At 33.5% G+C, this 27,942-nt stretch overlaps 3 protein-coding genes across 3 annotated transcripts; 1 reads left to right on the forward strand and 2 right to left on the reverse strand.

The window, feature by feature from the left end:
• Positions 1 to 1,379: 1,379 nt before the first annotated feature.
• Positions 1,380 to 4,347, forward strand: LOC110704265 (abscisic stress-ripening protein 1-like). The gene is made up of 2 exons (XM_021882061.1): positions 1,380 to 1,685; positions 4,056 to 4,347. Exons 1-2 carry the CDS (start codon positions 1,554 to 1,556, stop codon positions 4,230 to 4,232), a joined length of 309 nt encoding a protein of 102 aa, XP_021737753.1. The 5' UTR covers positions 1,380 to 1,553; the 3' UTR covers positions 4,233 to 4,347.
• Positions 4,348 to 6,049: 1,702 nt separating this feature from the next.
• Positions 6,050 to 7,927, reverse strand: LOC110704261 (probable peroxisomal membrane protein PEX13). The gene is made up of 2 exons (XM_021882057.1): positions 7,314 to 7,927; positions 6,050 to 6,629 (listed from the first exon to the last, which is right to left on the reverse strand). The coding sequence occupies exons 1-2, from the start codon at positions 7,791 to 7,793 to the stop codon at positions 6,435 to 6,437; spliced, it is 675 nt and encodes a 224-aa protein (XP_021737749.1). The 5' UTR covers positions 7,794 to 7,927; the 3' UTR covers positions 6,050 to 6,434.
• A 7,913-nt stretch (positions 7,928 to 15,840) lies between these two features.
• LOC110704269 (protein SET DOMAIN GROUP 41-like) lies at positions 15,841 to 26,614 on the reverse strand. Its single transcript, XM_021882063.1, has 5 exons — positions 25,837 to 26,614; positions 25,700 to 25,739; positions 25,507 to 25,607; positions 21,247 to 21,345; positions 15,841 to 18,342 (listed from the first exon to the last, which is right to left on the reverse strand). Exons 1-5 carry the CDS (start codon positions 26,527 to 26,529, stop codon positions 17,380 to 17,382), a joined length of 1,896 nt encoding a protein of 631 aa, XP_021737755.1. The 5' UTR covers positions 26,530 to 26,614; the 3' UTR covers positions 15,841 to 17,379.
• Between the last annotated feature and the right edge of the window lie 1,328 nt (positions 26,615 to 27,942).

The raw sequence follows: 27,942 nt of genomic DNA on the forward strand, positions 1-27,942 counted from the left end.
AATATCAACAACGTTGAGGGACGAGTCATAGTGTTGCTAGCCGACGACAGGTTGCGGGTTGCGAGTTGAGGTGTTACTCCGTTTATGGGTTAAGGTATTACAAAATCAACAACGATGATTATAGCCTTACAGGGGTGTGATTGGTGGCGATTTTGGGCTGTGGTTGGAAGAGGAATGTGTGGTGAATGGTGGTAAGGCAAAGGATGTTTGTTGCGGCAAAGTGGTGGTGATTGGTTTACAATTGAGGGGTAAATTGTGGCGTAAGAGGGTGGTTTCGAGAAGGTGATTTAGGGTTTGAGGGTGGGGTTGCTGGCACCCGAAGTGGTTGGGCGCCGGCCGCCGGCAGACGGAGGGAGGAGGGGTGGCTGGCAATGGATTGGGAGTTGAGTTTTTTTTTTAATTATTTTAATTTTATTTTATTTATTTTAAAAAGATAATAAATGGAAAATAAAAAAAGTGACCGGTTATTCAGGTCACAAGTCATTTGGGTTTACTATGGGAGAAAAAAATGCAAACTTGTGTTTATTTTGGGCAGATTTAAAGGTTGATTCATTTTGGGAGAATGGAGCAAAGGTTTGTTTGTCATTGTTAAATTTTCCAAATAAATACAGCTTGTCAAGTTGGTTGGGTAATGTTGTATTTTCCCAAGGGGGTTGGGTTCGAATCCCATCACCCATAAGCTTTTTAATTAAAACTTCTTATTCAACTTGGGTTTCTAGCACTAGATTTTTTTTTTTTTTTTTTTTTTATTGTCGTAGATTTTAGTGTTTAATCTTTGATTGATGATTTTGCTACTATGAAAAATCATCGAGTATGATTTAACTAATGTTTTTTGGTGACAATAAAATATTAGTACACTTTAATTTTTTCCATCAATCTATTAAAACTTCTTATTCAACTTGGGTTTCTAGCACTAGATTTTTTTTTTTTTTATTGTCGTAGATTTTGGTGTTTAATCGTTGATTGATGATTTTGCTACTCTGAAAAAAAAATCATCAAGTATGATTTAACTAATGTTTTTTTGTGACAATAAAATATTAGTATACTTTAATTTTTTCCATCAATCTGTTGTCTAATAAGTCCGGCCCTCGAAACTTGAAAATCCTGACTTCGCCCCTGTCACGCGGATAATTTACATTTAATCTAGATGAGTACAATTTGATGACCAATTACGTCATTTAATTATTCTACAAAAACTTCCCGTCAAAAAAAAAAACAAAAAAAAAATTATTCTACAAAAACTTAAGGATAATGTTGTCTATGCATGTGAAGGTGCATGGTAGTTTCTTAAACATGAACATTTACGTACGTAATTTTCAACGCGTCAAGTATTATATTAGCTTCCAAATTTGTTGAATTTACATCTTTATATCACACGTAAATGTATACTTAGCTGAGAAGAAAATGAATATTTCTTTCCTATATATAGATCACAAAAATTGTACATAGATATAATTGTTTCTCATTTAAAATCGTAACAAATTAAACTCGATCTTTATATCTTTCAACTTCTCAATCCATCTTTACTCTACGAACAACTTGTTATTCGCAACATGACTGGTCTCCACCGTCACAACAATCACAAGGAGGAGGCACCTAAAGACCCGAAGAAGGAAATGAAGCACCATAAACACCTTCAACATCTCGGCCAAGCTACTACCATTGCCGTTGGTGCTTATGCCCTAGTAAGTGTCGCTATCTATTTGCCAATGAGCAATAATTGTTAGCTACATAATTATATTAAGTTAAATTCAATATTTTTTTTTTGGTGATCAATATAATCTGGTTTTTATAGTTAGGCTTGCTCATTTATATAAGATATACCTAAAGACTACATCTAATAATTTGTTTTAATGACATTCGCTTCACTTATATATGTAAACTAGCATATTGCCCGTGCGAAGCACGGTTTATAAATCAAACTATTAAACCCGTAGGAAAAATAAAAATAAAAACAAAGGTAATTCATTTACTATTAAAGGACTTGGTTACTAATGGTCAATAAAAAAAAATTAAAGGAACGTTATTTTTTTTGAGAACATTAAAGGAACGTTATTTGAATAGTATTTTATGTTATTTGAATTTCTTTTAATTTTTTATAATGTTATTTTATTAATTGAAAAATAATTGAATAATACACCACATAGCTATATAAGAAGTGGACTAATTTATTTATATCTCCCGTTGAGAAAAAACTAAAATTTTCTTATCATACCATCCACATCAGTAGCTACAATCAATCTAATATATACATTTTTTATTTACCCGTCGCACTCATTAAATCTATAGACACAATAATAACCATATATTTTCCTAAGTTAAGCATTGTGCCAAAAACTATATATTAAATAGTCATATATATAACCAACAACTGATTAAATATAGTATACAACACAAATTCTTTGTATATAGGTATGGATACTGATAATTTTATATAAGTAAAATATACGGAGTATATATTACTAAGTTTTACTTAATTATAAAATGGTTAACAAAACTCTTATAATAGTGCATGGACATTTATATATCTAAAAATGTTCTTTTTACATATATTTTCCCCCATTTAATTTTAAAAGCCTTAAAATTGTCTCTTGAATTCGCTAAATTGATTTAAAAGGTTATGTTTATTTCAATATTTAAAGCCATTTACTATTTTTATTTCCTTTTGTTTTAATTTTTCTATTTAGAATTTATTAGACTATTAGGTTTCAAGATCGAAGTCAATATCTTTTTCCCGTACAATCACTAAATCAAAGTCGCTCAACTAAAGTTTTGGACATTGCATAGCTACACAACATCCAACACATTTAATGATTACATGCAAATAATGTTAATAAAATGTTAGTTTTTCCAAAAAAAATTCATAAGTAATAGCATTGTTAATACGAATATTACAATTTAAAACACGAGTAATAGTTATAATACATTTTATATCTATCCCTTTTCCGTCAAATGTCTAATTCAATTTAACTTTTATTTTTCTTGTTTTGATTGGTTATTGGTTCATTTTTTTTTATGCAAGAAAAACAAAAGGTCATTGTAAAACACATTGTATAGAAAATGAAAGGCCGATCAAAATTAAATTTATGTTCACGATTATGTATTTTTTTCCAAGACAACATTTCGGCTCAGCATTCAGTATTTGTTAAGGAGTACAACAAACGATAAAAGTAATTTTTACACTATTTTGTATCTTTATCAAAAACTTTTGTATTCATCCGATTACTTGAATTGAATTTAGAATAACTTGTAGACTATTTTGGGTAACTTTTATCAATAAAGCATAAATAACTTTCATTCATTACATGGTAGCTTTTATAATAGGTGCACAATTTTTTATTGTACATCTGATTTTTTTTAAATGTTTGTATTGATTTCATAATTGACGTCAAACTAAATTCTTATCGATTTTATTTAATTTTCATAAAAAAATAATAATATTAGCCTTTCAAAATACGAAATATTTGTTTCCTTAATTATGCCACTTTAATCATATTGCTTCAAATTAGTTATTATTCTTTAACTTGACTATAAATAAAGATTGGAAAGACTTTATGGATTATTTGTAGTATTGAAAAGTATATATTTATTATAAAAAATTTAAATCAATATTTATGTTAGGAAATCATGAAAATCTTATACATGTATAGAAACTTGCTTTTATTGTTTGAAGTTTAACAAAAATAACTATGTTTGAATATGTAAACAGTAATTATATAGATATATTTAATACTTAAGATAAGCCAATGAGAGAGTGACATTTGTCATCCTCACATTGAGGCGCTTGTCTTTTAGTATAATATAATAATATATAGATAGATTATACATAATAATAACCCTTTTTATCACCCGGAATATTTGATTTCTGTAAGATATTAAACTGCTATTAATTTTCCATAATTTTATCAACCTTCAAACTGTATTATTTTTTATTTTTTATTTTTTTAAAAATCTTTTCATTACAACAAATATTACCTATGTTGGATAAATGAAATATTACTTGTATTATTTTATAGAAATTAATGTACTGTGTTGCCCTTTAAATATATGTATAGCATGAGAAGCGTCAAGCTAAAAAAGATATGGAGCATGCCCACAAGCACAAGGTGAAAGAAGGGGTTGCCGCCGCGGTTGCAGTTGGGGCTGCTGGATTTTCATTCCATGAACATCACAAGAAGAAGGAAGCCAAGGAAGAACTTAAGAAACACAAGCACCATCAGCATAAACACTAGTTATATCAAATTAAAAGCCCTAGCTTATGAACACACATATTACATATAGTATATATATCTATTTTAATTATATGGTCATTTGTATAATTCATGTTATAATTTTATTTGATTGATTATGTGTTGTAATTTATATATATTATATGATTGTTTAATTATTAATTATTACATTCTTTTGCATCATTTGATATAAATTATTGCCTTATTAGTTAATTGGTGGTCTGTTTCAGGCTACTATTTTATTCCGCATTATCAACTTTTCGATCTCATTTTATACTTAACTTCCTCCTTTTTTTTTAAGTTGACAATTTAACTTCTGCATTATTCACAAACAACAATTTGACTAGATTTTATGAGTTATAACTATGATAAAACATAGTCATATGACTTTTTATTTTAATTATTTAAATTTACAATGTTAATATTTAGATATTAATCGTTAAAATTATGCATTAGCAAGAAGTGTTAAAAAAAAAGTATCAACTACCGAGTAAAATACAAAAGGTGGTATTATCTATACAAGAAAATATAGTATTGACGAATAGTAGTAGACTATTATTAGTGCTCTGTGCACCTCGCTCTAATTTAATTTGTATGGGGTCCGATCCAAGGGACCATTGGCTCCCAGTAGTCGGGTACAATATTTGTGGCCTGAGTCCCTACTAATTAATTAAATATTAAACTTATTTTCTAAGGTCCTCAATTAAGTTGTGTACCTTAAGGCCATTTTTCAGTTTTTCCCTAACTATTATAGCCATGCATGATGGCCTTACAAATATCAGATCTGATCTAATCTGATTCGATTCTAACTATTTGATGTATAACTAAACATATTTATATTAAGGAAAGTTCAATCTTGAAAATTTGAATATCTAATTTGAAATATCTAAATGTAATAAAAATGGATTGGATAGCTGTTTTCTTGGATTAAATATCCTTATCTTGATGTTTTCCATACTAAAATTATACAAGTAATTGGTAACTGTTTAGGGTTTACTCTTAATAGGTTTTTAATTTATCAATCAAATATTTTGTTGATTGCAAATTTAAAAGATTGGTAAGAATAATTCCAAAAAAAGAAATTATTGTAGTTTGGAGTATAGATAGAGCTAGCAAGTTAAATTAAGTGATTGGAAGTTAGGAACAATGTTCCATGATTAATGAAGATCCCTTAAAATAAAGATCATTTTCAATAACTAATAAAAATTGACTAATTATTAAATATAGAGCAATTGTGTAAAATCATACTTGTCAATCATTCTTCTATTTGATTATGCTAGAATGCTAGTACTTTGGACCTTGGTCATTATTGAGAATTTTGGCACTTTTGTTTGTGAAAATTAAAATTTAAAAGTAAAATCACCACATAAATGGGAGTAGAGATGTTAAACTTACATGAAGTAGAATTGTTAAGTTTGTTATCATGTCACGAGACCCAAAAAAAAAATGAAAAAAGAAAAAGTAAAAGTAACAAAAATATCAAGAACTCGTGGCTTTAATTATGTTTTGGCAAAGTCTTCAATGAATTACTACACAAAATCATGTGAACAACGAACTTTAAGCTATAAAATTCGGATATATTGGGTAATTATTGTAGCATGAAAGTAGATTATTATTATTGAAAATATTTAAAGAGTATAAATTAAGAGTTACTTCTTACGAGTCTATCGGTACATGTCCCACAAAAAATAGTGAAATTGTCAAATACAATCATTTAATTAAACATACAAATATACAATTATACATCTATATAAAAATATTTTTTTAAAAAAAAAAAAAAAAAAAAAAACTATGTCCCACAAGTAACTTTCAATAATAAATACTACAAGTAATAATAATAATATTATTATTAACACATCACTAATTACAATCAACCAGATATAACCTGTTTGGTGATAAGTAACTAAAGATACAAGCCAAACATATCATTCACGAACTTAATTACAACAAATAATATTTATCATTCACGAACTTAATTACAACAAATAATATTGTAACTAATTAAGATAATAACATGAGGCTTATCACTTAAACACCAATTAACAACATAAGTGTTTTAATTTTCCCCATGACAATACAATAAAAAGAGTACCAAAATAAAAACCATTTTTTTTTTTGTTTTGTTTTTAAGGGAAAATTAAAACATTTAAAAAAAAAAAAAAAAAAAAAGCATAGTATATTAAACTTTAAAGGGGTTGATTAAAATTAGAAGAAATGGTGCTTCTTTTCCTTGCCCTCCGCCTCTTCGGCCTCCTCTCGATCCTCCTTAACACCCTTCTTCTCGTGATGCTCATGGAAAGCAAAACCCCCGGACGCGACCGCCCCAACAGCTGCCACTTCTTCAGCTATCCTGTGCTTGTGTGCATTCTCTGGGTCCTTCTTTGCTTGGTGCTTCTCATACTATGATTTTCATCCAAAACAAATATAACAATAATTAATTTGTGCATCAATAATCATTTTTTAACTACTAATCATCACATGATAATAGGGAAGCATATATTTAGTTAAAATGATAACATAATAAGACAGCTTTTAATTTTACCTCATAAATATGAATATTAATTTGATCATTGTTTTGATCATGATGAATTGATGATATAAGAGTTAATAAATTAAAAAAATAAATTAAAAGAACTACTACAAAGTTGTAAAAAGTTTAAGTAGCACTACCACTTTAATAATTCCAACTAGAATATTCGGCATGTAGTTTCTACTTTTTACCTTTACCTCATAAAATCATAATCAAAATTATCTAAATTACCCTTCATAAAAGTAAAAAGTGATAAAAAGTGAGACCCAAATACCGGAGATTTTAGCCAAAATTGTTAAAGTGGTAGTGCTAGTTAAACTTTTTATATTTTTGTGCTAGTTCTTCTAAAAAAAATTAATAAGTAGTTGTTTTCAAAACACGTGCTTTAATTGGTATTTATTGACAAAATTTCCTTTTACTAAATATTATTTTTATGGAGGTGAGTTGAACGGGACCTTAATGTACACACCATAATCTATTTATAACATTTAAATTGAAGATATTAACCCAAAAGAAATTATTGTAGAAAAAGTAAAAAAAAAAAAAAAAATTACCATAGCATAAGCACCGGAAGCAACAGCACCAAGGCCACCAAGTTGTTCAAGATGCTTATGTTTCTTCTCTTCCTTATCATAATCCCTAGCTGGCTCTTCACTACTCATCTCATCACTATTTTTGTAGCCACCTTCCTCTTCATACTTTTTCGTCTCACCACCATACTCACCACCGGTGGTGTTGTCGGATTCATACCGGTTACCCTCAGTGGACCCATACCCACCACCACCAACACCACCGGTACCAGTGTTGTAGTCTGAGGAACCATAGCGGTTGCCTTCTGTCTCACCACCATAGCCACCACCACCACCACCAGAGCCATAGCGGTTGCCTTCTGACTCACCATAGCCGCCACCACCACCACCAGAGCCATAACGGTTGCCTTCTGTCTCAGTTTCACCATAGCCTCCAGAGCCATAGCGGTTGCCTTCAGTGGCACCATAGCCGGTGTTTTCGGAACCATAACCACCTCTTTCCATTTTGTCTAAAAGAGTTGATAGGGAATTGAAGTGTAGTAAATTTTAAGGATGTACTATCACTGAGCTTAATTACTAGGGTTTGGTATATATTTTGAGTGTATAATTTGTTGTTTGGTTGAATGATGTGTATGATCAAGTTTAAGGAGCTATTTATAGTAAGTTGATGAGTAGAAAATCTACGTATAATACTACGGAAATACCACGTCAATACTACGTTCGTATATTTGGCAAGTTTGAACGTAGAGAATTATTGTGTTGCCAAATAGTACGTATGATGGTTTCACGATTTAATGACGACAATGACAAGTTATTTCTTTTTCTTCTTTTTAACTAAATTTTTAATTTTTGATTTGTTGTTTTGGAAAGGTGTATTGACTCGTCAAATAATAAAAACTTTGAGACTGTGTTTTTTTCTTTCATCTATCCAACATTCCAACTGTAAGATTATCTAGCATATATAGACAACCTTAATATTTTAGTGGGGTTTAAAGCTTTAAACTCATCAACCAAAAAAAAAAAAATAAATAAAAAAAAAAAAATGAGTTAAGACAATCAATGAACTATTCAATTAAATAAGTGCAAGCTTATCTAAAGCTCTTTTATGTTCATTTATAAAAAGAATCCAGGATTTAAAAGTTAACCTGAAAAAGTTTTGAAACTTGATTAGGAAATGAGTTTTAACAATAATAAAGGTACAATTGTACAAAGTCGTTCATGAATTACTCGTTTATTGTATTTGTGTAGTTACAAAAAGACTATTTATTTTAATTAATAAAATCACGATGTTTAGATATTACTTAATATATTTAGCACATTATATCTAAAAATTATTGGACTTTTTTTTTGGCCTAGTTAATTTTTATAATTTCAAAAGTCTAAAGCACATATACAGAGTATAATTTATGAAAAATAAATGTTCAATTATAAAAAAAAAAAGTAATGAAATTGGCTTAATAACTAACGAATAGACGTTATGTTACATATATGATATATCAGAAAATATATCAGACATATTTTCCAATATCTCATATCTCTAACACGTTATGTTAACAAGTTATTTTTCAATATTATCATAACGTGTTAGAGATATGTTAGCTAGGGAAATTGAACTAATACTTGAACAAATTTTGGAGCTTAATAAGTCACAAATTTCAGAGTGTGTTATGTTGAGTTGAACGTTAATACTAAATTTTAAACTAATAAGTACAGTATACAAACAAGGATACTTGACAAAAATTTCACATGAAGGGCGGTCTGTTCTCATCAGATTAAGTTCAGTTCAGTTCAGCTCCTAATTTCCTTCTTTCATAAAATATTCAGTTTAGTTCAGCTCATTTCAGTCAATAAGAACATACCCGAACTCAACGGATTAATTCACTGTAGCTGGTATAGTGAGCTATGTCTCGGACCCAACATTCACATTCACTATAACTCACGTACATAAGGCCTTTTTTTAAAAAAAAAAAGATTTTTTTTTAATTGCAAATTAAGAAGCATCTAGCTACGTCGAACCACTATGCTTCGTGTACGACTTTCCAAACTCACTACGTGTCTCATCTATATCACCTAAAGTCTTTAATATTTATACTGCGAATTATATATATTTTATATTTCATTTAATGTTGTAATTAATTTGAGACAGTGATTAATTCTATGTATTTAACCGATTTGTTTGCCACCTATTGTGTGAACTAGATCGGAACAGGGACCATAGACAATTCATGAACTCATGAAGCATATCTTTCGTCGACAATCTCCATCATTTGAAACGATTTATCAACGGTCGTAAAGTTTAAGCTAATGGGGCAATTGCTATCATATAAGATTAAGCTAGTTTGGTACGTTCCTATTCACAGCCAAGTGTACCCCTTATCTTTAGCCAAGTATACACTAGTACACTACCAATGGATGTGGATATTTGATTGAATTTTACTCCTTTAATTTTATGCTCTTGAGTTGTCCATCTTGTAAATTTGGCCAAATATAAAGATGAAATATTGATATATAGTCTACACTATACAATGAATCCAATGGTGGTTAATTAGTTGTAATTCGTTATTGTTAGTAACAAGTAGTTTTCAATGATTATATACATGAAATATTTTGGTTATTCAAAATAATGTATGATATCATCAAAATTTTATTTTTGTGGCCTCAAAACACCCCCTCGCTCTTATGGACGATCCAACCCTATTAGAGTAGGGCTTCAGTGACACGTTGTTATTCAAGAAATTAATAAAATGTTAATGAAAATCAAGAAACAAGTATTTTATGTGATTCACTAACGAAAAGTTAGTTTTAGCTAATACTTGTATATGTTATGTAATCAATATTGAAATATGAGTAATATTTTCCATATTAATTAATTACATAGCATATCTCTTACGGTTAATTATATCCCATACAAGTGAGAGGATGGAGAGCGCTATTGATCTTGATAATTGTACAGATTATAGAAAAGTGATTAAATTAAACAAAAGCGCAGGGAATAGAAAAATAGACATATTAGTCCACATGATATGACTCATGTGATAATCATTTAACGAGGATTAAATTGATTCAAGACATATTCTAACAACATACTCCGTAACTTTTAGTAGAGGTCTGATCAATATATATATTCATCTTTTACAAAAACATAGTAATTTTCTTTTTTCGATCTTTTGGAATAGCTATCAAATTATCGTGTGGGAGAAGTAAATTAGTCAGCATGAATCATGCATTAATTGTCTAAGTTTTATAATTGTAGCTAGCCTTGAAGGATACATTATCTCTTCAATAATAACAATAATAACGGTCTTACATAAAAAAAAAGTAGCGATGAAACAAGGAAAATGTGACACGAGGTTTCTTATAATCCTATGCTTTTATATCGGAAGACCTAAAATAAGATAATTTTAAGGGCAAAACAAACTAAATTTCTAAGGGCATAAACTGTTTAATTTTGGTATAACTTTAATTTTTTTGTCAAATCTATTTAACACAAATAAAAGACATAATTGGACGGTGGTATTACCCAATCTCGTGGAACTTTGGTGAGTGGCCCACTGTCGGCAAACATCTGATCTTTCACAAAGCAAATTGTAATTGGTACAACTTTGTAATAGTACTATCTTGTGCGTTACATGACTTAAGTTACATCTTACAATATTAATTGTGAATTTAGGATTTTGATATGGACATGCAACGTCATTGTATTCTTAGAGAGTTAAAGGTAGTTTGTTCACATGTGTTTAGCATTATCCAAATTGTATCTCCTTCTTTGAGGTTAGCTGTTAGCTGTTTGATGTACTCGTTATGTATTTTTTTTTTTTTTTTTTTTTTGTGTGTTCCACCTGCTTCACCCTTTGGGCTAATTTGGATTCGGGGATCAGTTCTAGGTGGTTAGGTTCCACTCCCCTCCCGATTGTTGTTGCGGGGGATCGAACACGAGTCCTCCCTACCAAGTGTAGTCTCAATCACCACTACACCAACAACCAATTGGTTACTCGTTATGTATTTAACTGATTGTATTAGCTAGTTTAACATGTCATTTATATAGGTTAACAAATTTATAAATTGATGCTAGGTTTTATTTTTATTTTTTTTTTATGATTCTATATTCCGAATCTTATGCTTTCTAGGCGTTGTTCGACAAAATGTAGATGTAGAGATAACTATTAGTTGTTAACTGTTAGCAATAAGCGTAATTGATATGTAGTATACATCATAATAAAGTGTATAATATATTCTTGAGCCTTAATTATTAGCTTAAATTTTAGTTTAATTGAAACTTTTATGTAGTATTAGAAGTCAATGTGACAAAGAGGTAATAGATTCAATCTCATTTGCCCCTCCTTTGAAAGTGTAATATCTACACTTCAAGCCCATCAAGCTCTCGTATGATATGATGTGATAGAGTTAATATATTGTTGAGCCTCAACCATTAGCTTAAGTTTATAGTTGAATTAATCCTTTAACACTCACTCATAATTTCTTCAAAATTATCCTTTTGGGTTCAAAACATTTTGGGTTCAAAATTCACTCTTAACCTTCTTTCAGCTAGATATTACCAATAAGTTATCAGTTAAATTTTTGTGTTAAACTTTTTTCCCCTAACCTCTCAAACAAAACTCCCCTATATTAAGGCCCTGTTTGGTAGTAGCGTTTGAGGTAACAGTTAGCGTTTTGACTAGTCAAAACACTACCAAAAAAAATTTGAGAGTGTTTGGTAAGGTAGCGATTCTAGTAGCGGCTAGCGATAGAGGTAGCGTTTAGGTAACTTTTCTCAAACGTTAAAAATAGTAGTGTTTAGAAGTAGCGGGTAACGTTTGACAATTTTTTATTACTTTTAAAACAATTATTATATCAATTTTGATATATTTTGGTATTGCAACCGCTACGTTTCCAAACATTCATACTATCAACCGTTACCTTGACAGCTAACCTCTACCCACTAGGTTACTACTAATTGACCGCTACTCGCTACCTTAATAGGTACCCGCTACTTGATCGCTAAAAACTACCCGTTACCATTACTTTTGCCAAACATGACCTATATTACCTTTTTTGACAATTAGCGGTTCTCAGTGTAGAACCGCAATAATCACTGGGGGTTTTTAGTCAAGTACCACAATCACAGTTTGCGGTTTAATTGTGAATTAAGTAACCAAGTAAAATTGACTTTGGCATATTTGCGCATTGAAAGCACAAATGCCAAAAGTGCGTGGTTCTTACCTATTGCTTGCCTACAAAAATCTTATTTTGAAGCATAGGGTACATGGATCAGACATTATGCTCTTATTCATACATGATCTAATAGTAAAGTTATGCAAAGTAATAATAATGCATGTTAACAATTAGATCAAGTTATGTAAACTAAACATATCCTTTTCTAAAATTCTTTGAAAAAAAAAAAAAAACAAAAAAAAAACAACTATGGTACAATGTCCAAACTATGGGCCTCCATGGTTGCCTTTCTCCCATCTAGGTGGATCATTACTCATCATTTAATCAAAGCTCTAACTTTATTATGAAGAGATCAAATTGTATCCTTGACGAGTGAAGTCTATATCCATATCATACTTTCAAATTTTAAAAAAGACAAAATATAATTAAGTTACATTGATTAAGATATGCTTGTATATGTTATATATATGGATCCCTTAAATTTTTCTTTTTTAAAAAAAAAAAAAATTATTAAAAAAAAATTATTAAAAAAAAAAAAAAGATTTTGTATTGTCACATGTATTACAAAACTAATAAAAGTCTAATCAGTTGCTAAGCTAAATAGCTAATCTATCTCTCCATTGTCCAAACCCGTGGATCCACCTGTATTACTGTTACAAATACGGCATATACAATTGTTGGTCATAAACTCATAATTTCTTAACTGTCAACTGTATCTTCCAAATTAAATAAATAAAGAAACTGTCAAACTGCATGAATACTGGCTTTCTCAAGTGGTAGGGAACTCAACAATTCAGTTGAAAGTAGAGGCGTGATGCCACGTCTATGGACGTGAAGGCACTCCAAAATATCATATTCATGATTAAAGTTTTGCGTGGGTCGGGTTGGTACAAGGGCCGATTAGGCACAACTAGCACTGTCAAAACGGTTTGACAGTTCGAGTTCATTTCGGTTTGAAATCGGTTCGGTATTAAATCGGGTCGGTTTGAAATCGGTTTAAGTGTCTCGAAGGTCGGTTTCAGTTCGGTTTAAATAGTTATCGGTTCGATCCGGTTTCGGTTTATACTTGAGCGATTTTTATTCGGTTCGGGTTGTAAACAGTCCGGGTAGTAAACGGTTCGCTGCAGACGGGTTGCGGTTTGTTAACGGTTCAATGTAAACGGTTTTTATCCCGGTTAAAACAGTTTCGGGTTGGAAACAGTTCGCTTTTTTCGATTTAGTTTATAACTAGTTCGGTTTTTTTTTTCGGTTCAATTTATAATTGGTTTGGTTCAGTTTATAACTGGTTCGGTTCTTCTAAGGTTTAACGTTATTTGAATCGGTTCCATTTCGATTTTACTAAATAACAGTTTGGGTCGGTTTTCGGTTTCAAAAAATCGATTGTTTATCGAGTCGTTTGAATTCGGGCAGTTAAATGGTTTTGGTTTGAAATTTGATAGTACTTGCTAACCATTTGGATTTGCTTTGCAAGCGGTTCGGTTTATATACAGTTCGGTGCTAACGGGTCGTGGGTTGTTAACGGTTCAGTGTAAACAGTTTTTATCTTGGTTCAAACGGTTTCGGGTTGAAAGCGGTTTCGGGTTAGAAACAGTTCGGTTCTTTTTCGGTTCGGTTTGATTTCAGTTCGGCTTAGAACTGGTTCGGTTCTTATACGGTGTAACGTTATTCAGATCGGTTCGGTTTCGGGTCATTTACATCAGTTCGGGTCATTTTTGGTTTCTAAAAAACAGTTTTTAATCGGTTTAGTTCTCATTTAGGTCGGTTGTTTCAGGCAGTTAAACAGTTTCGGTTTGAAATTTGACAGCACTAGGCACAACACAAATTTGGCTTAGTCCGACAATAGTTTGTTACAAAGCCGATATGATATGAGAGACATGTTGATAGGTTATGTAGGGATATCAATTTCAAAAGTTGGCATGAACTCGGCATCATAGGTAAACAAATGTATCAACTGATAATGTATGTCGACCAAATTATAATTAAAGGGGAATGATAACACGACACAACTTGTCGAACAGTTCTATCTGTAGCCAATTAGCCAGGTTTCTAATAACAAAATTCTCCTGAGTGTGTTGGGTTTTTTTAGGTATATCAAGATGTCTCGAGTCTATGTCCAATTGTCCTAAATTCTGAGAGCTCTACCTTGCAAAGGTATGTCTGAGAGCTTCTTCTTGCATTGACGTCTGAGGGATCGGCCTGCAAGACAGAGAAGGTTAGCTCCCTTGGGGGTGTGCCTCGGGAAAACCTCTCCTATGCTTAAGTTAGCGAATGGTATTTTTAAAGAGTGAAAGTAGATACAGTGTACTTTCTATGTTATTTGATTAGGGGTTACTCTGCCGATTATAGGTTATTCGGTCATGAGTCACTTGGCCAAGGTTACTCGATCGGTCATGGGTTATCCAGTCAGTATTTTGGTGTGTTGTATATAGTTGTACTTTCATGTGGCAAATCCGTAATAATTAGACAGATCAGTGATAAATACGTACTTTGTAATGATTAATGGTGGATTAGTTTATAGAGGGGTATTTTTGTCATTTCAGAATACTAAACTTTATACATGGACTAGAACCAAACAAGTCATATAGGCTTTTTTTATGAAAGATGAGCACAACACAGGAGTACAAGTTTAGGATGCTATTGTGCTAAACGGATATCCCTATGACCCACAAAACAAAATCAATGCGTATCAACGTCTATTTCGTCATTTACTCACCCAACTAACTTCTCTTTTACTAATTTGTTTACAAATGGTAATAAGAGAGCTTCTAGAATCAAGATACCAGATATTTGAAATATCTTCTTTTGTTGGGTGGATCAGGAACTTGTGCTTCACAATAAACCACTAAAAGTTAAAGTGGACTTACATATGAAGTCTTAAAATAGAGGCAATGTAGGACATATTCATAAAAGTCATTTTCATTTTAAAAAAAAAAAAAAAACGTCGGTAGTTTTTGTGATTATTATAATGCTTTTTGCCCAACTTTTAGAAACTGCGCTCTTTACATCTTTTATGTTTGTTCCAACTAAATTATTTTATTTGAATAGATACGGAGTAGAAATTTACATAATAACTAATAAAATTATGATTATTTATTCTTTCAAAAAAAAATTATAATTATTTATCGATATATCTTATATAATTCAAACTTGTCTAGTATTATGGTTTTATCATATTAACTTCCATAGTTTTAATCAGACTAAAAATACACTTCATCCGTTCTCCTTATATTGCAACAATGCAAATAAAAAAATGTTTCAATATTTATAGAGCGAAAAAAGTGCATAGTAGTATAAACTTTTAACTTGTAATACATCATGTTAGCACAATACAAAATGACAGCCCGGCCAATTTAACAGTGTGATAGCTTAAAAAATATTTACAGAATTACAACACATACAAAGAGGCCCAATTACAATTGCTTTTTTCAGTAACATTATTACTAGTACTACTAGTTTATTTCACAGCTATTTTGTAAAACTTTTAACAATTAACTTTTGCATTGTTTGTACAAATTTCGATCTTAAATTATTTACTAATATTGGATTCAATATTGTTTATATACAAAAGAAGCCTTCCTAGGACAAAAATTATTCATACTTATTAGCACATCATATGATAAAAGAACACAAACCGACGTGGGAAAATCCTTAAACAACTACGGAGTACCATCTAGTCATCTACCTATCTCCCACGAAAATATACAAGCTAACTCATAGGCAACTATATTGCCCTTCCATCTTACAAAAATCCAAGATAACTAAGCATATCAAAATGAACATCATACATAAGATGGAATGAGCAATTTCAGCTTCTCAGTTGTTGATTGCTTTTACCAGTACTTCACTACTTGATAACCAAACTCATCTGCTAGTTTAATGCTCACCAAGACTGTCTTGGCTTCTCAAATTTGCACACTAAGCACACAGAGCTGCCTCGCTACCATCCTGGAGTACGACACCAATATTCACTCCAACTGAGCTGAGTAAATAACCATTAACGTTACCCTTGACTCTACCCACAGGTGGGGCAGACCAGCACTGCAGAACTGCTGAATAACAGGTAGTTGCAAAGAAGGTTTTGTTGAGATCATGTCAACAATAAGCTTATTATAAGCAGCAGTAGCGGAGGGGGTGTGCCAATCATGCTCTCTAACACCCTTGCAACAAGCTCCCCTAACGGCCCAATGTAACACCTACTCTAATTCCTGAAAGACCTCTAACAGACACCAGCTTCCCAAATTGCTAGTTTGCTACAGCTAGAGGACAGCACAATAGAGCATAATATCCACCCTATGGGTCATCCCAACACACTACACATACACACTCACCATGAAGTTAGCACACTTTTGCAGACCGTTATCATAAGTGAAAGCATATGCAGTAGATTGTACCTCACAGAAACCACACAAATCCACAGCTCCTTTGAAGTTCTGAATTTGATCATTCCTGCCCTGAATCCCTGATTTTACTTGACAGTTAACATATAGAATCTCTGTATGAATTATGCCAAATCCTTATAAAAGATGACAAAGGCACAAAGGAGTATTTGACCAACATCGGCTCAATGTTCTAGTAATTCCCCAGGCCACGTGTCAAATGTGTCATGCATCCGCCAATCCCTGACTTGAAATAGTATGACACAATGAAGATTGTCTCATTATTCAATTTGATCCAAATGAGGAATCGAATTCGAATAATAACTGAACAAAAAATTTAGTCTAAAGCTCCAACAAAAAGATTCTCGAATGTGATTTGCTTTGGCTGGCCTATGTCAAAGCATATTGTCGATTCAACCAAAAAATTGGGTACAATGTTTGGAATCATGACTGAAGTGTTCTTGTAATCTCAATCAACTTTCCAAAAATGCTCAATGTATTCCACTGTAGTCATACGTATAACTGGCTTTGAAATCAAATGATCATATATAAATCACATTTCGTATCAATTGAGTGTTATATGAATGACCATAGCAAATGCTTGACAAAAAGCCACCATACAACAAACAATGCACACCTAGTTGATAGGTAGCTGTCCTTACATCTATGGACTCGTCGCCCGATACACATTTGCTAAGATCTCCATTCTCACTTCCATGACATGAGTTGAACTCAGCTTGCTGTGACCAAGTATACTCAAAAGTCCTCTTAACTTGAATCCAGCTGAAATCAATGGGATCTTTAACATCTTTCAAGTTTTTGCAACCTTGAATTAAGAAGCTCCAAACCTTTGGAGTGATAATTGATGTACATTTGTGAAACACTTGAGTTGTGTTATCAAAATACTTATTTTGAGTTTGAGTAAAAATGTAGTGGGACTTAAAGTTATCCATCAAGGAACAGCCAGGGCAATTAACTTCAGGAGCATCTGGAAGATTTCGCAACTTGCCATTTGCAAAAGAACTCCAAAATGGACAGCCAATAGATAGTAAGGACTGTCCAGCATCTATCCAGAAAGTTGCAGCAGAAGCAATCAAAGATGGCTCAGACAGAAAAAGATGGTGTGTTGCACCAGCAAGCAGCAAGCTGTATGCTGCCCTAGTTCTGCTCATGTCAATGCTCAAGTGGTCCATTTCGCCACTAAAATTAGCACGCATGTTGTATGTAGAAATCAATGTAGTGTATGCGTTCAAAGAGAGATAATGAAAGGGAGACAACTTGACATCTATAGCAACATCTCCTTTAGCTTGCCCCAAATGTTGATTTAACAGGCCTTCAGAAAAGAGTCCTTCAAGCTTCTCACAGCATGATACAGGATCACCTACCTCCATATACTCCTCTATAGTACTATCCAACATATCACTCAACAATTCAACCACTTGATCCTTATAATCATTGTCCAGAGTTTTTGAGCAACCTCTGGTAAAATTGGCACAAAACATCTCCTGAAAAAGTAAGACATGTTTTAATCATGATTGGTAAGCATGATTGCTTTTAAATGAAGGAAATTTGGCAAAGACAAAGCTGCAATGGGAAACCAAGGAGATGCAACCCAGTCCAAAAGTAAGGCAGTACAATCAATTGTAGAGGCAAATTATAGCACTACATTAGAGAAATCCAAACAAACTACTTACATGCGTATTTGGTAAAACACCAGCACTTCGATCAGAAAAGTTATGAAACATCCAACTATATATGACTGAATTAATTATTTAATTGATTGACTACAGACAATCCAGGTACAGAGGTACTACACCAAACAACTCTTGCATCTGATCGGCTTATGTTTATAACCATGCTTATGCCTCATACTCCTTACAGCAGCTTTTAATGATTAATGCTTGATTATAAAGTATGGATTTTCTATTTTCATCTTCAATTCATTTCTAATGGTACATCCAGCATACAAATTTTACGTACTTACATGCTCTCTCCATCCCTAAATGTCGTCTTGTTTTACTAATCCTTAAATATTAGAAATTAATGCATGGAGTTTGACCCATAAATCAAATTATAGAACTCAACTTGCACCATTTGTTAGACTGAATCAAATTTTTGGCATCTTCACCATATCAAAACCAACTCATCCCCTTCATAGATTTAAAAATCCATTACAAAATGAAACGAATAAAACAAATAAACCACTAATCCCTTTGTCATTTGTTTCTATTTTTGTGGTGAAAAGCACCCAGTTCGAAATTACAACCAATTTAGAGGGGGGGGGGGTGTTTACTATTTTGTCCATCCTTTGTAACTCATTTACCCATTTCCTTTGGAACTCCATAAGACCAGTTATTCCACTCATATTTCACCAAAGGGGTAGTCATCCAGACGCAACCTAGCATACTATCTTCTTAATACCAAATTGTACCGTGAAAGTTGACTTCTACAGTTCTACTTGTAGTTGTTACTTTTACTAGTGCTTATGGGTCACTCCTCAAATTGCTCAGGTTTCCTATTGCCCATTACCAAACCAAGTCTTGGTAAAACTGTTCTAAGTTCCACTTGGGTTTCTGCTTATCCACTTTCATCCTATTATTCTAACAGTCTAACAGTCTCAGACTTGTTCTTCAACTAATTATGTTGAGATTCTTCCATACTAGTGTTGACTTTTTACCACTCACTAATCCAATGGCTACATAGTACATACTCTGTCCTTGATGATCACACCCACCCCCCCCCCTCTCCCCTGGATCTAATCCTCAGTGATAGATGATCACACCCCCCCCTGGATCTAATCCTCAGTGATAGATGATCAAGATAGATAAATACCAATATATATAATTTATTAGTTCCAACATCGTTTGCTTACTTTTGGGGCTAGACCAAAGTAGACAAAAACAAGTGATGCGAAGAAATATCTTCTCACAACAGAGACAAGGGATTTTATGTAAGAGACCATACAATATATAATGCGTAAGGGCCGACAAAAAGTAGAAATAATATGAAAGACAGAAGAAGTAGATACATAAGCACTCATGTTTCCGGATGCTCCATGCTCCTAGAAACAAGTATTTATTCTTCTTTAGACAAATGAAACACTTGCAATACCAAGCACTGTTAAGGTGCTTACATCATCTATATTTAATAAGACCAAGACTATCACACTTAAATATGTCTAAATAGAGCCATATTGCATGTCCTGCAACATCCTAAATGACGCACAACCTAGATGTGTTGGACCCTAAAAGGGTTTAATGACCCTTAGTCCTCTCACCAATCAACTTCCATTGAAATGGGCCTTAATTTAGAAATAATTTCATAGCTAATGTTATAAAACAAAAACCCTAGATCTGTCGATTGAAAGCCAAATACACAAACCTTCAATCAAGACACTAAAGCATTGGTTTGAGGTGAAGCATTAATCCACCATCTTATTACTCATCAATGGTAGGCCAAGCTGCTTGTCAGCATTCTTTTCCAACTAGATGTGAAGTAAGTCTCCATCCTTTCATTTTCCTTCTCCTTAATTCTTTACTACCAGCTCCTTTTTTAAATAATTTCTTTTCTCTGATTATTATCTCTCTCAATCACCTTCAAAACAAGGTGTAATTTTATAATGTCATGAAAACTCTCAAAACTAAAGGATTTGAATACCTACTTTCATGAGAGTACTCAACAGGTCTTATAATTTTCACCCCATAAACAAGGTCGCTTTTTATTAATCTGACCTTTCACATAATAGTTTTCTTTCACAATTATCGCTGTAGGCAATTAGTAGGATTTTAAAGATCCATGTTATGAACTCATAATAAATTTCTGAATCACCCAATGAATCCATGTATCATTGAATTATACAACTTAAAAATCTGATCCATGGCTTTGCACCTGGTCAATCCTTATCCATAATCTAGGTTAACATGTCTGTGCTCGCGAAGGTGAATTTAGACTCATTGTACACATGCATGTTATTAATGAGATGATAACTTGGACAAACAAATATTTTTAGGAGCTTGTCTTGTAAATCACGTAATACAATATTACAACGATGTATGAGACAAATTAAATGTAGTTAAAAAGGTTACTGAAAAGGAAATGTATACTACATATAAGAATCGTAAGGAATCCTTAATGATAGGACTACTTGTATAGCATTTCGGGTAATATTTGAGATATGCAGAGATAATATACGTATAACATTTTGTGTACCGGTGATTTAATCGCCGAGGTCAACCATGCCATACATATGTTACCTCTCTGATTTAGCAACCTTAAATTTCTAGAACCAGTACAAAATGACATGCTCATCGTTAAGCATAACAGAACAAACTCAACAAAGCCATGCAAGTTTTATGCAAATTGTAGCAGCAACTTTAGAAAATAAAAGTGCTTCTTGAAAAAAGACCTACCTGCAGAGCATGATCAACATAATCTTGAGGTACTGCGCTACACCGTTTACAACTACACACAAATTTGTATTCCAGCAACAACTCTGATTGCCTCAGCGCCTACAAAATTGATAGAAAACAAATTATAGCACAGATTTGCAAAGATCTAAAGAATATTAGGGAGAAGCTGTGTTCTAATAATTTTTAGAGAACAATACCAGGAATCAACATAACCAACAAAAATAAAAGATAACACGACAAAATACGAATTTTACATCTCAAATTTGCTTATTACTTGTCGTGCTTTCTCCCTCATAAAATACATTCACATGGTTTTTGTCCATAACCTCTTTGGTTAGAGATTCCTGAAGAGTCAGTCGTAATATGTCAGCTAGTAAAATTGCTTGTAAGTCAAAATAAGGCAGCTATATCTACCAGCAACTTTAGTTTTAAGCATGCCGAATTGTTCAACATGATGAAATGGATTTTTTCATGTGGTAGTAGCAATTTGAGTATTTAGTACGGAGTAACAATCATCACATGTGGAGAGAGAGAGAGAGAGAGAGAGAGAGAGAGAGAGAGGGGGGGGGGGGAGGGTTCTTTTGTAACAAACCATGGGATTACTCATGACTGGATAACTTACATGAGGAGGGGAAAGCACGGCCTTGAAGAAGAACACTAGTGGAGCAGCAGTTAGCAGAGCAACAGGACAAATGACTAATGGGATAGCTGTTGGGTAGGTAGGATCCTTGGTGACTTGGCTTTTGTGGAGTGAATTATCTACATATAAAAAGGGCGGGGGGGGGGGGGGGGGGGCAGGAAATAGGCAGCTTATGTGTGCAGAAATTGGGTAATGAGAGTGGTGTCCTAAAGCCTCCAATGTTGGAAATCTGTAACCAGAAGTTTGTTTTTTTTTTTTTTTTTTTTGACAAAAGAGCTAAGGAAAAAAAAACTAATACTGAAAATACAGCAATTGCCTATGACGACCACACCCAGCCAACCAGTGAGCCGAGTCTGACACACCAACAGGGAACGAACAGCGTCACGCAAGTCTTGAATGAGCCACCAAACTGAAATGTCTAAAGACCCTCGAGACGAGAGAAACGAAATGACAGCAGCACAATCCGTATGAATCCAGATCTTCAAGAAACCCTTGCGCGGTGCAAACTGAACTCCCCATTAACTCAGAATGTAAAGCAGAACTCGCCATAAAAGCCCGACTCCCACCACCTAGGACCTCCAATGAACAAAGGTCACGAATAACCCAAGCCTGCCTGCTCTATAGGTAGAACTATCCCAAGCCCCATCCACAATCAAGCAAGGTGTTGGGAAAACATTAGGTTACCCCTGCAAGCAAAGCCACGGGACAGCCGACAAACCCGAACCAACAGCCGAACGAGAAATCGAAGAGTTCTTCTGAACACACCGATAATACCATTCCTTAGCCATATTCTCAATTGTACCGCCAAATAGCCCAGAGAATAGCAAATAAAGCCATAACCTTGTTTTCAGAACCAGCCGAAGAATAACGAGAAATAGAATCAGCCAACCAAACCCCAAAAGGTGAAGACTGAGAAAACACCCAAGGAACGGACGAACAGACGGAGAGTCCCTGAAAGTGTGTGCCGTCACCTCCAATTGAGTGTGGCAAAAAGCACAAATTGGATCAACTGGACAACCACGAGAAGATAGGAGTGCAGACAACGGAAGAGCGTCCTGTAACAACTTCCAACCAAAACATTTCCAACGAGGCAGAATAGGTAACCTCCAAAATTTCCGCCACAAGGAAGACAACAACCAGAAATGCTAGACTGGCATTGAAGGGCATAAGCTGATTTTGTAGAAAATACACTGTCCCTAGTGAATTTCCAATAAACAAAATCGTCCACTAGACGCCCCGGACGATCCAAAGACAGAATCCTCATCGCAGAATGAGAATCAAACAGGTTGTGAAGAACCAAAGTATCCCACGCGTAAGAACGCGAATCAAATAGAGAAGAAACAAGAGACGGCATAGCTGCCTCCGATGGCTGGTCCTTAAATTGGACCGGCCCACCCAGAACCCAAGAATCCTCTAGAATCCGGACTCTAGAACCTGAACTGACCTTCCAAACTAAACCTCTAGATAACATCGAAAAACCATAAAGCAGACCCCTACAACCCCAAGATGGATGAGAAACCAAAGCAGCCTCCCTATTCCTCAAAGAAGGATATTTTGCAAACAACAGACGAGAAAACCAGCAACTGAATAAGACGCCAGCTTTGCTTAGCTAGCAAAGCAGAGTTGAAAGGAGCAACACTACGAATTCCCAAACCTCCCAATCCCTTTGGGAGATGCAGCAAAGCAGAAGATTTGATAGCCATCCCTCGACTTGAAGAAGAAGATTTCCACCAAAACCTAGCTAACAAGTTATCTATCTTGGAGCAAATAGTCTCAGGAACTTTAAAAATCGATAAAATGTGTTTACACGAAGCTACTAACACCGAGTTAATTACAACCAATTTTGCAGCGGAAGAGAGATGCAAAGACGCAAAACCCGCAAAACCACTTTATCTAAAAGAAAATTAAACTCCGAGCATTTACTTCGCCCCTGATCAACCGGGAGCCCCAAATAAGATCCGAGCCGGGATTCAGAGCGCAATCTCAAACAGTTAGAAAGATGGTCACGAAAATCCTCCGGCATATTAGGACTAAATTTAACAAACGATTTATGCATATTAAGCAAAAATACTCTTAGTATTTCTGTGCTTGTGTTCATATAATCATATTTGTAGATGGTTCATAACATCTTTGTACAGCTGCCGCAGCAGGGATTAGTAATCTCACTATAAGATTGTACCAGAAAATACTCTCTTAACCCAAAATATGAAATTACTACTCACAAAATCAGAACTCATACGCACTTTGATTAGTAATTTTACTGCCATGTAAAAAGGATACTTTGTTCGAATCCCAAATTCCTAATCATGCTCATCAAATAATTTGACACTTTCACCAAAACACTATACCAGCTTCCTGCCTTTGCTGATTGATAAAATATAATGTCCTGTTTCGGATCCATGATTACAGCTCAGACCTAGAGGATACTGGGAAGTAATTTTCTTTATAATGTATCTTAAAAATAGCATAATGATGCACAAAACATAGAAAGCTCCTTTGCCACAGTCAAATTATTCTTGCTTCTCTACTACAGTTATTCCCTTAATCCTTTCCATGCATGAATAAAACCAACCTATTTTTTTAGAACTCTTCCAAATAAATGAGGGCGTCTATAATATAACAGCCCTTTACTTGTCCATATAGTTTGTTAAAGAAACCCATGAACCTACCCCCTCTGACCCCTGATACCAACATACCTTACTAAGATATATGCTGCACATAATGATGCCTCTATATCTTCTTTCTACCTCTTGCTTCATCAATTTAACAAATGCCTATTTTCCCTGCATTTTTTGTACCAAGTTCATTGCATAAGTCTTCCTAGCTATGCATAAAATCACAAGTCACTCGGACCAATTAACATGTCTGTGATGTCGTGATTATCACGTTATACATTTGTTCAAAAACCTAAAATTAAGTCTTTCAGCATTTCCAATATCATGAAACTGTTCATCCCATCCAGGATCCGCTTCACAATAACTTCCCTACACTCTTTGCCAGACCATCCAATACAACATCTAGATGGACTAAAAATATATTGCAAAAGAAAAATGCAACCCACATTGTTTATGACATTCCCTTAAAACATAATTAGAGCACTCCTAAGAGAATACCACAAAGATATTAGAAATAAATCTTTGAATACAAAATATAAACCAATTCTCATAGTTAGAATTCCTCTTTTTTTAAATAACTGTAGACAATCTCTTTGACTTTAATCACTCTGTTGAGCTCTTCTGCATATAATATTCAATTATACAACAATTTTGCCTCATGCTCTTCAATGCCATTTTGCAACTTTTCACCCTAAATTTATCCAGTATTGAAGCTGGATAAACAGTATATTAGCCTTTAAAAAGTTTTGTTATTCTATTATTCTATGATTACAATGCCAAATACGGTATTTATACATTATTAACTCCCGTATTTGGCATAATCAACACTACCAGCTTGAAAGTACCACTAATTTATCCACAAGGCTAAACTAAGATCTTCAACATCACCAAAACATGATATTGTCATCCACTCATCCGTCACACCAATGCATATACTTTCACTCCAAAAAAATGCAACATAATATAAGAAGGAAGAGGTAATCATCAATAACATTAGAAGGGTACCGTAGGCTTCAACAAATCGGTATATGTAATCGTCACCTCCTCTCCTCTTTGAATTCCCTTAATACTTCTAACAATTATTCTTGGACCATAATTCCCAACTCCTACATCTCATTCAAATCAACAAAATCAATCTTACTTTCTACAATAAACTCAATTACCAAATGCAAAACCTTTTTCATTAAAAAAAACTAACCTTTAGCCAAATTATCAGTACTACCACCTCTACCTTCCATCTACATAAAAATACACAAAACAACACTATAATTAGATCCCAGAAAAAATGAAGCAACACTAAGACAAAAACAAATTCAAAAGACGAAAAACAAATACATTAGCTGCATCACCACAAGGGGAAATCCGCATTGCCGTGGACGACACCAAAGAATCATCATCCAAAATCGGAACAAACCGAAAACAAGAATTTGGAGAACAGCTATGATTAATCCAAGAGAAGCGGCAATCATAAACCCCAATTCCAACCCTAACACCATTAAAATGAATTTCAACAGCATTAGTAATCACCAAACACAAAACAGCCTCCTCCAACTCACAACTATCAAAATCGGAGTCTCCTTTATCCCTGATTGCCCGCGCCATGGCCATAACCCTAGCTCCAACCCTAACCCTAGCTGAATCCCGAAATTGATCTCGATTAGTGAGGACACCGAGGAGGCGAGGAGAGAGAGAGTGGGAGTGAGAAGGGAGGAGGTGGAGGAGGCGGAGAGAGAGTCGGAGGTCGGAGGAGTCGGAGTGAGGGAAGAGAGAAGGGTTGGAGTGGAGGAGAGAGAGAAGGTGGTGTTCGGCGGAGGAGTAGTGGAGAGATGCGTCAATGGTGGAGGAGCAGCCGCCATTAGAGCAGTAGTTGATGAAGGTTGCGGTGGTATTGGTGGTGGTGGAGAGAGGAAGGGAGCAGGAGGAGCAGTGAGAGGAGAGAGAAGAGTTGTAGAGAGAGAAAGCTAAAGGTGGTAATGGTGGTGTTATGTCTTCTGATACTTGGATGTCTTCTTTTGCTCTCATTTCCATGCTTTCTTTGGGGGGGATTTCTGGTTTTTGAGTTCTTTCCCGGGAAATATAGTTACTGCTCTTAGGCCCTAATCTTTAGAGCTGTTTTGCTCTGTTTGGCCCTGCTCTACTGAAATTTGCTCTACTGAAATTTGCTCTGCTGAAATCTGCTCTGCTCTGCTCTAGGTTAATATCAATTAATAATATTAATGAACCAATAATTAATAATACTTAATAATTAAAGTGCATAATAATTAATATTTAAAAATTATAATAAAGTAGCAGTAGTAGCAGCAGCAGTAGCAGCAGTAGTAGCAGTAGTAATAATGGTAGTACAATGCGATAATGATAGTAATAGTAGTTAAATTAAATAGTAATAATAATAATAATAATAATAATAATAATAATAAATTAATAATAGTAGTTGTATTAATATTAATAAAAATAATGCTGAAATCTGCTCTGCTCTGCTGAAATCTGCTCTGTTGACCCCTGCTCTACTCTGCCTAGAAGCTTAAAAGAACAGGGCCTTACTAGTACTTGGCTACTTGCTCAAAACAAATCTTGTGTTATCTAAGGATAATGTTTGGAAAAGTAAGGGCAATTATGACAATTGCTCAAAAGTATTTTGGCTAGACGTTAACTATTGGGGAGGCACTACATTCACACTCAGTGTGTAAAAGGATCTTGCACACTCCTCTCTCATTGGTTAGAAAGACATCTTAATATAATGGGCCTCTTAAATTTTCATTCAAAATTTTAAAATGATTTCTGAAATTTTCAAATTCAATTTTCAAATGTAATTTAACTTTCCAACCACCTAAATTAATAATTGTAATTCCCAAAACAGGCATCACCTTCACTCCTTCTTTTATCATACAAAGTATTAAGCCATTTCATCATCTTATATCCTTACTTTTCATGCTAAAGTCACGAACTATTTGATACTACTTTTAAATATGGCTTTACTAATATAAATATTTGTACAAAATTATGTAATTTTCAAGATGATTATCAAAACATTAAGAAAAAACACTTGAACATTATTATCAAACTAAACAAATACTCTGCACAAATTAGCAATAGTTAATGATTGAAATTACAAATTTTACTTTGTTACCACACAATATATTGGTATAAAACATTTTAATACAAAAGATCACAATATGACAATTGAATATTTATCCATCAATATATATTTAAAGTGTTACTAACAATTCATCAAGAGTAAAAAATAAAAAAAATCAATGAAGGTTTCAAATAAATTCAAAAGGATACTTATTAAGAAAGGAAGTTAAATCTATCACCAACCACATCTCTATAGCAAATACATATATATGATCCTATAAGTGTTTGATGATCCATTCAAGTCTATTGGAATTATAGAATAGTCCACTTCAATACCGTTCATCTTTTAGAAAACCCTTGAACCCT

Source organism: Chenopodium quinoa, unplaced genomic scaffold (genome assembly GCF_001683475.1).
Source record: "Chenopodium quinoa cultivar QQ74 unplaced genomic scaffold, ASM168347v1, whole genome shotgun sequence".
Lineage (NCBI taxonomy): Eukaryota > Viridiplantae > Streptophyta > Magnoliopsida > Caryophyllales > Amaranthaceae > Chenopodium > Chenopodium quinoa.